General features: G+C 43.9%; 1 protein-coding gene across 1 annotated transcript in view; it reads right to left on the bottom strand.

Moving 5' to 3' along the window:
- Nucleotides 1–4840: 4840 nt before the first annotated feature.
- MARCHF11 (membrane associated ring-CH-type finger 11) overlaps nt 4841–9511 on the bottom strand; it is a 29688-nt gene continuing 25017 nt past the window's right edge. The window contains exon 4 of the mRNA XM_052703939.1: nt 4841–5510. Within this exon, the coding sequence (XP_052559899.1) occupies nt 5188–5510 (323 nt within the window). The 3' untranslated portion in view covers nt 4841–5187. The remainder of the gene's footprint in view (nt 5511–9511) is intronic.

Raw genomic sequence — 9511 nt, 5'->3', positions numbered from 1 at the left:
CGGCGGAGGGGGCATCCCCCATCCCGACCATCCCCGGCTCCCCAGGTGCCTCTGCGTAACAGGTTTGAGGCCCTGGAAGTCGAAGGGGGGACGAGTGAGAGTGCGGAGACAGGTTCACCTGTGAGGTTGCCTCAGGCGAAGCGGTCGCCCCCAACCCTCAAGACTGCTTCTACCCGCAAGGACAGGAGGGTGATTGTCGTAGGCGACTCCCTTCTGCAAGGAACAGAAGGCCCTATATGCCGACCCGACCCTACCCGCAGAGAGGTGTGCTGCCTTCCTGGGGCACGGGTCAGGGACATTTCAAAGAAAATTCCTGGGTTGATTCGGTCTTCGGATTATTACCCACTTTTAGTAATTCAAGCTGGCGGCGAGGAAGTTGATAAGGAAAGCCTGAGGTCTATCAAGAAAGACTTCAGGGGAATGGGGCGAATACTTGAAGGATCTGGGGTGCAAGTGGTCTTTTCTTCTATCCCCGTGGTGTCAGGGAAAGGTACAGGGAGGATCCAAAATACCCAACTCTTCAATAGATGGCTTAAGAGCTGGTGCAGGCGCAAGAATTTCGGCTTTTTTGACCATGGGGCAATTTACACTGCACCTGGCATGATGGCTGCTGACGCATGCAGCCTGTCCCTGAGGGGTAAGAGGATCTTAGCTGAAGAATTAGCTGGACTCATTGACAGGTCTTTAAACTAGGAATGAAGGGGGAAGGGGACAAAATAAGCGCCACTGGGGTTGAATGGGTCATTCGAGGGCTTGTACCAAACTCCATGGGCAATGACGGCAGAGTGCATAGGGAAGGACTAGGGCAGGGGGTTGCTGGGGATGCTGCTGTTCTAGGGGATCCTAGATCCCTTATAAAGGTGGCGAGACGGATAGCCCGGCTGAAGTGCCTTTATACCAATGCACACAGCCTGAGTAACAAGCAGGAGGAACTCGAAACTGTGATGCACTCGGAAAGTTATGACCTTGTTGCTATCACAGAAATATGGTGGGATGACTCCCACAATTGGGATACTGCCATCGACGGCTATAGACTCTTTAGGAAAGATAGGCGAGGTAGGAGGGGTGGGGGAGTTGCTCTCTATGTCAGAGATTGGATAAACTGTGAGGAGCTCCCTACGAGAAACAGTCAGGAACAGGTTGAGAGCCTGTGGGTTAGGATTAGAGATGGGACTAATATAGGTCAGCTAGTGTTAGGGGTATACTACAGACCACCTGATCAAGGGGAGGCTGTTGATGAGGCTTTCTTGCTCCAGATGCGTGAGATGTCTGGCTCACGGGCTCTTGTCCTGGTGGGGGACTTCAACCATCCGGACATCTGTTGGAAAAACCACACGGCAAGCTGCAAGAGCTCCAGAAGGCTCTTGGAATCCATTGACGATAGCTTTCTGGTTCAGGTATTGGACAGACCGACCAGAGGTGAAGCGCTGCTAGACCTGCTGCTTACCAACGCCGAGGAGATCATCAAAGGCGTCAAGGTTGGAGGCTGCCTGGGCTCCAGCGACCACGCCATGGTTGAGTTTGTGATCTCAAGCGATGTGGGCTTGGCAAAGAGCAAGATCAGGACACTGAACTTTAGAAAAGCAGACTTCAAGCTACTCAATGGATTGCTGGCCAAGATCCCCTGGCGCGCTGCCCTCAAAGACAGGGATGTTGAGGAGAGCTGGCGGCTCTTCAAAGATGCCCTCCTGGAAGCACAAGAGGTCTCCATTCCTCTGAATAAGAAAGTGGGCAGGCGAGGTAGGAAACCGGCATGGCTCAGCAAGGACCTGCTGAGAGAACTGAGGGCGAAGAAAGGGGTGTACAAGCTCTGGAAACAAGGCTGTGTCACCTGGGAAGAGTACAGGGATGCCGTCCGGACTTGCAGACGTGGGATCAGGGAAGCCAAGGCGCAGGCAGAACTGAACTTGGCAAGGGACGTGAAAAACAATAAGAAAACCTTCTACAGGTACATTGGCCAGAAGAGACAGGCCAAAACGGGCGTACCTACTTTGGTAAATTTAAAAGGAGAACTGGCTTCAACAGACGAAGAGAAAGCTGAGGTGCTGAATGAGTTCTTCACCTCGGTCTTCACTGGTGGCCAGGACTGTAGTCTTCTTCACGTCCATGAACCCTGCATCCCCAAACCCCTATGCGGGGACCAAGGAGGTAAATCCCTCCCCACTGTAAGGGCAGAGCAAGTCCGAGAGTACCTCCTTAGACTGAATGAATACAAGTCTATGGGGCCAGATGGCGTGCATCCCAGGGTCCTGAAGGAGCTGGCTAAGGTGGTTGCCGAGCCGCTCTCCATCATATTTGAGAAGTCGTGGCTGTCAGGTGAGGTCCTGGATGACTGGAGGAAGGGTCACGTCACTCCCATATACAAGAAGGGGAGCAGGGAGGACCCGGGGAACTACAGGCCGGTGAGTCTCACCTCCGTGCCTGGGAAGATCATGGAACAGATCCTCCTGGACAACATGCTCGATCACATAAAGAATGAGCATGTGATCCGAGACAGCCAGCACGGCTTCACCAAGGGAAGGTCATGCCTGACTAATCTTGTGGCCTTCTATGATGGAGTGACGGCATTGGTGGACAAAGGGAAGGCGACCGATGTCATTTACCTGGACCTGAGCAAGGCCTTTGACATGGTCCCCCACCACATCCTCATCTCCAAATTGGAGGGAAGTGGATTTGATGGGTGGACGACCCGATGGATAAGGAATTGGTTGAAAGGCCGCAGACAGAGGGTGGTGGTCAATGGCTCTATGTCCAGGTGGAGGCCGGTAACAAGTGGTGTCCCCCAAGGGTCTGTCTTGGGACCGGTGCTCTTTAACATCTTTATTAATGACATCGATGAAGGAATTGAGTGCACCCTCAGCAAGTTTGCTGACGACACCAAGCTGAGTGGTGCGGTTGATACGGTGGAAGGAAGGGATGCCATTCAGAGGGACCTCGACAGGCTGGAGGGCTGGGCTCGGGTGAACCTAATGAGGTTCAACACGGCAATGTGCAAGGTTTTGCATTTGGGCCGGAAGAACCCCAGGCACCCGTACAGGCTGGGAGGAGTGGGCCTTGAGAGCAGCTCGGCAGAGAAGGACCTCGGGGTCCTGATGGACGAGAGACTGAACATGAGCCAGCAGTGCGCTCTGGCAGCTCGAAAGGCAAATGGGATCCTGGGCTCCATCAGGAGAGGGGTGGTCAGCAGGGACAGGGAGGTGATTGTCCCTCTCTACTTGGCTCTTGTGAGGCCCCACCTGGAGTACTGTGTCCAGGTGTGGAGCCCTCAGTACAAGAAAGACATAGAGATCTTGGAAAGGGTCCAGAGGAGGGCGACTAAGATGATCAGGGGGCTGGAGCACCTCCCCTATGAGGACAGGCTGAGGGAGTTGGGCTTGTTCAGCCTGGAGAAGAGAAGGCTGCGGGGCGACCTCATTGCAGCCTATCAATACCTGAAGGGAACCTACACCCAGGAGGGGAGTAAACTCTTCAGAAGGGCTGATAACAGCAGGACTAGGGGAAATGGTTCCAAGTTGAAGGAGGAAAGATTTAGGTTGGATGTTAGGGGGAAGTTCTTCACAAGGAGAGTAGTTAGGCCCTGGAACGGGCTGCCCAGGGAGGTTGTGGATGCCCCGTCCTTGGACGTGTTCAAGGCCAGGTTGGACGGGGTCCTGGGCAACCTGATCTGAATGTGTGTGTTTGGTGGCCCTGCTAGGCAGGGGGGTTGGAACTACATGATCCTTGAGGTCCCTTCCAACCCAGGTGATTCTGTGATTCTGTGATTCTGTGATATTGCATTTGGCCGATGATGGCTAGCGTACTTTTCACTTGAACTGCTTAAAGAGAAGTAACTCATCTGTAGATTTGGTAAGTGTAAATTTGAGCTCCTGAGAATTAATGCAGAACGCTGGACCCTCTGTAGCGTTCATCAGCAAAATGAACTCTACAGAGTTTGGGAGAGCCTCAGGATGGGGATGGGAGGGCACAAAGCGGCTGGGAGCCACCAACAGCAGGAGAAACAGCCTTGTCTGCACCTGGGGGAGGAGGAGGGCAGGGTGGGCTGCAGGCACAGCCAGAGTGGAGAGCTTCCAACAGTGCTGGGCAGGGCTCTCCCTCAGCCCCTGGGAAGGCCCAGCTGGAGCAGGGCATGGTGTGAGGATGGGGAGCCGGCAGAGAGGGGCTGTCAGATACTGACCCCATCCCCAGCCCTGTACTGCTTGGGGTCAGGAGGTGGAGAGGTCAGGGATGGAGGAGTGAAGTTGTGCCTAGGAGGAAGGTGGGTGGGAGAACGATGTAACTTTTTTTTCTTACCATCCAATTCTGTGTCAATTGGCAATGCATATAATGCCCATTTCTTTTCTATTTTAAAGAATATGGTTGGGCAGTGGCTTGTAGTAAGAGTGCTGCTGGAAATTCAGAGGCTGCTAAATGCAGCACCATTGTTTGGAATGCAGTGTGATGTCTGTGCATAGGAACAGCTCCTGTAGTCTGCAGATCTTGGACATCAGAGAGGAATTGCTCGCTCTTCCTGTCTGTATCTTATGTCTGTCTGACATTAATGTCCCCGTGGGACATGAAAAGAAGAGCTGGCATCTTCCCTCTTGGTTCTGAGAACAGCTGGTGGACTTCCTGCTTAAAGGCAAGGGACAATATATCTCTCACCTACTTTCACAAACCCAAACTAAACTACAGACAACAAAAAATGATAGAAAAGAAAGAGCACTTGACTTGTGTCAACATTTTTTTTCTTTTTGAAACAAATCTCTTCAGTTTAATCCTCATGAAAGTGGGAAAAATAATAACAGTGGGTTAAAGCCAGTGTTTAAGAAAATACATTTAAATATATTTTTTTACTTAAAAATGACTTTCTTCAGCATTCAAAGACCTAAGAATTAAACTATAATTGTATACACCTTATGTAACAAATTGACAAAAAATTTAATAAACCAGACTATATAAAAAGCAAGAGGTTGGGTGTTGGTTTTTTGTTGTGGGTTTTTGTTTTTTTTTTGTCAGAAAAATGCATTTGTGATTTAGCTGATCATATAAAAAGCATTAATTTTTTTAAAAAATGTGTTTTTTTGTTTTTTTCTGTTTTTTTTTTTTTCTCAAGTGTTAATGGTTTTACCATTCATTGTAGCTACATTCCAAACCCCTGTAACATCAGGGCATATTATTCTTATCTGTGTAGCACAGTGAGCTTAATCTTTACACTGAGGTCACTCTCATTACTACTTCCCCAGAGCCATTATCCTCTGATGAATCTTCCTGAGGTCTCATGCGGTTGAACAGATGTAACAATACGTAGCCACACTGAAATCTTAGTGAGGTTAACTGTGTTGGGTGAACTAAATTTCTGTTTCTAAATGCAGTCAGTGGTAACCACAGTGTTCTTCCTGCTGAGGATTCTCCTCGATTGCTCTCTTCTATATCTGTAGCTTTATCATAATTTAACACATCCCAGTGTAGATTCACAGCCCTCCATCTCTTAAACACTCGATAAACAGGTGCACCTTCATGTACTATGAGACCTGAAATTAAGAAGAGAAGACGTTAGTTTGTACAAAATGTCACAGAGTATCATCTTGAGAGCAAATACAGATTTAATTCATAATGCCAATCTGTAATGGATCTAGCCACTATAACTGACAATTCAAATAAGTTGAACATGTGCGATGTAATATTCATATGTTCAAGACTGGGGAAAAGGGAGCATGCACATAAATTCTGCACTTCTATATTTTTTGCAATTTTAAACTTTTCCTTCATATATTTAAACAAAATCCAAAAATTACACAGATTTCCCAGTCCTGCTTAGTAGGGAACAAACTTGTTCTGAACAGAAGCTCAACATAATGAATACTGGAATTATCTGAGCATGCCTAACTGAAAAAAAGTATTTATGTGTAAGTAAAACACTATCAATCAACTTTACCAGCAGATCTGGAAATTGATTGTTCATGCTAGTGTTATCCTTGTTCAATGTAAGAGTGAGTATTATTTATTGAGAATTAACAGTTTAAGTAGATCTTTAAGTTGGACCTTCTCTAACGATCTTAAATTTGTTCAGCGGTGTTTTGTTGAATGCAATACAAACAAATGGTACTGTTTTTAAATTCTTATTTCAGCCTGGGAGCACAGAAAAGTTAAGACAACTTGGAACAGCTCTAAGAATAATGACTTTCCTTTCTTGCTTCAGTGGAGAAGGAAGAAATTACATCTTATGATTAACTATGATGAGCATGGCAAGGATGATGGGCTTTCTTCTCAAAATTCAGCAGACAAAAGCACAACCTTTTTTGCTGAAACCCCAGAGATCTTTTAGATGGTCCTTTCAAGGAAAACACAGTTTATCTGAAGTTCTGAATGGACCAGTCTGCTTCTGATCTTCCATGTAGGCTCATGGCTTTTGTAACTGTGCAAGAAATTTGTTTACTTAAATGAAATTCTTCTTTTGTCATAGGTGTGCATATACTTTTATTAATTTATACTTATATGCACATTCTTCAAGCAGGAATGTTTCAAATATGAATTTGTGGGGTTCATTGAGTTTCAGCCTTATTAGTTTTTTCTTCTGCTCAGACATGGCAGTTTGTATGGTTCTGAGTAATGTTGCTATCTATTAGTTGTCTGATGTGTTTCTTGTTTAAAATTTTTCCATACGTTTCAAAGTCTGTAGTATCCTCTGTTGCACCACAGGCTACATTTATTTATCAAAAAAGATCATATATTACCTGTTGCTACACAACAAACTTGTAATTCAAGCATCCAAGTCTCTTAGGGATAAGAGATAACTAAGAGTTAACTGATACCAGAAAAGAGTCATTCAAAGAGAGATGGCACAAGCAGGAAGGATGATAAAAGAACTTATATGAGGAGCAAATCTCCAATTCAGGTGCAATGATTTTCAGATAACAGCACGTATTCAAATAGATTTCTAAAGATTATTGCATTGAAAGATGGATAAAAGTGAGGTTGCTTCCAGGACACATGACAGCAGGTGTAGTAGCCCTCTCAAGTCACCAAGAATTCCTTGAAGCATCTGATACAGGCAACATGATCTTTCATCACATACGAAGTCTACAAACCAAATAAGCCAGGGTTTTATTGCTGTGATGAAAATTCCTTTTTCTTTTTTTTTTTTTCCTGCTGCATTTCCTACAGAATGAGAAGAACATAATAGTAGTTCCCCTCTACCTGTTCCTGGATCATAATACTCTTCAGTCCAATTTCTCCCAAGATTGTAATGAAGCAAAATTGATTGACCCTATTTTTCCCCAGTCTAAAGATTTCAGATATCTACCTGCTCTCCACTGGTGCCCAAACAGCATATTTTAGAATGCATCAGGAAGAAATTAGGAAGGATCAGTGAAGTACGTGAGGTACACCTAAAGAGTCAAAAGCATCCCCCCAGAGTTATGACAGAAAAGTCATAGAACTGTTTTATTTTAAAAACTAATTTTTCCTATTTAGTGAAATTATATTTTCAGATTTTTCTCAACAATGGCAAGGAAGGTAAATTTGCTTTAAAATGGGAACTGTTATTCACATATGCTCTCAAAGAGCTAAGTAACAAAGGATCAAATATTGAATGGCTTGAAATAAAGTTGACTGATTTGGCAATGCTGAAGGAAAAAAAGAGCACTTTCCTAACTTTTCTCTTCAAAAGGTTGATTTCCCATCTGATGAAACTGCAAACTCAGAAGGATCTATACAGAAGAGGCAGAAGAGTGCTAGCAGACAGCCTGTCTCTTTTGAAAGAAACTTTCGGGCAGAAAAAAGATAAAACACCTCTCTACACCAAAAGTTCTGAGACCATAAAGAAGGGGAAATCTGGTTTAAATGCTGGATGTAATTTTCCAGTTACAGAGAAGTTCTGATGATCAGAATATAAGCGGTTAGTTAATCTCTAAAATGAAGCTGCATCACACTGACTCTTTTTCTTAAGAGGTTCACAGCAGTGAATGGGGATACAAGAGAAGAAAAAACAAGGATAAATCCCTGAACTATACTAATTTGTTCCAAAACCCATAGTTTCAACAGCACAGAGAACATACGCAGTCCTAGAAGAAAAAATCACAGATCAGCAGAATACTTCTGTCTGACCTAGACAATCCCAAGAAGTAGTGTTAGATTTCAGTGCTATTAGCTGTTCCAACATTCTGTCCAAATAGCATCTACAAGGAACAGAGTTTTGGGAATGAGAGACCTGGCAAAATGTGCTAAGGCTCCAAAAAGGCTTTATCTTCAGGATTTATTTCTAAAACGTAGTGACTGTCATGGGAGCCAGACAATAGGATTATGAGGATATCATTTTTTGTTTGTTCATTGTAAAGTACTGTGAGATTCTTTCATTTGCTCTGTCCAAAGGCTTTCGTATCCTGAACCACAGAACACTTGAGCTTTTTCATACTGAATGCCTTTACAAGAAGGACACGTCGTTGTTCAGATGTGGCATTAGGCTCCTGTGCTGTCTTACTTATCACATTCATTTCTCTTATAATCATTCAGTAATTATCATCCCAGAAGCCTAAACATTTTTTAGTGGGGAATTAAAGACACTTTTTAAAAACAGCCTTCACCCACTGGACAAAATTGTCAAGACTCACCAAAAAAAAAAAAAAAAAAAAGTAATACATAGGCAAAGCATTAAAGTGAAACATCCATTTTAAAGGAGTAATTTAACTATTTCTCAGCTATTTAGAGTTAAATAGAAATGTGAAAAAACCTGTTTCTGACTGAAAAAATAGTGTGTAGCTAGATGTATCCATTATAAAAAAAACCTTTGCTAGTACAGTTTTGCAACTAAGGGAATCTGTGGATGTTATTAGGTATTTGCAATGGTGGGAGAGAAAAAGGCATGAAAGAAGGCTTGAAAGAGAACTATTTCATGGAAAGGTCAAAGACAAACGGTCTGAGAAGAAGTGCAGGCTGGAAAAGGAGTGGAAGGTCAAAAAGGAGCAGCAGAACAAAACAGAGAGCAGATGAAAAAAAAAAGATTGAGAAAAAATAAAAGGCTGAAAAAAATGGAGGTCAAAAAATGGAGTAGAAGGCTGAAAGTAAAGTTAGAGGGAAGAAAAAAAAAGAAAGAAGACAAAAAAGAGTAGGAGGTTTAAAAAAGAGTTAGGATGACAAAAAAAGGGTGAGATACCAAAACAGTAGTGGGAGACCAAAAGGGGTGGGCAGGCTTGTAAAAAAAATTTGACAGGCTTAAGAAAACATGGAGCTTGAGAAAGAGGGAATGCTGAAAACAGGTGGAAAACCAAACACTGTGAAGGGATGGGAGACTAAGGAAAAGTAGAGGCTGAAATAAAGTGAAAGCTTGAAAAGGGTGGAAAACTCAAAAAAAAAAAAAAAAAAAAAAAAAGTACTTGGAAAAAGTAGAGGCAAAAAAAATGAATAGGAGGCCAAGAAGTGGTGGGAGGCTGAAAATAAATAGATAGATAGATAGATAGATAGATAAAATAAAAATAAAAATGAAAAAGGAAGCTGGAAAAAAAGTGGAGGCCAAAGAAAGGGTGGGATGCAAAAA

The sequence above is a fragment of the Tympanuchus pallidicinctus genome, unplaced genomic scaffold, assembly GCF_026119805.1.
Source record: "Tympanuchus pallidicinctus isolate F22 unplaced genomic scaffold, pur_lepc_1.0 scaffold5, whole genome shotgun sequence".
NCBI classification, from domain to species: domain Eukaryota; kingdom Metazoa; phylum Chordata; class Aves; order Galliformes; family Phasianidae; genus Tympanuchus; species Tympanuchus pallidicinctus.
This window is presented reverse-complemented; position numbering and strand designations above follow the sequence as displayed.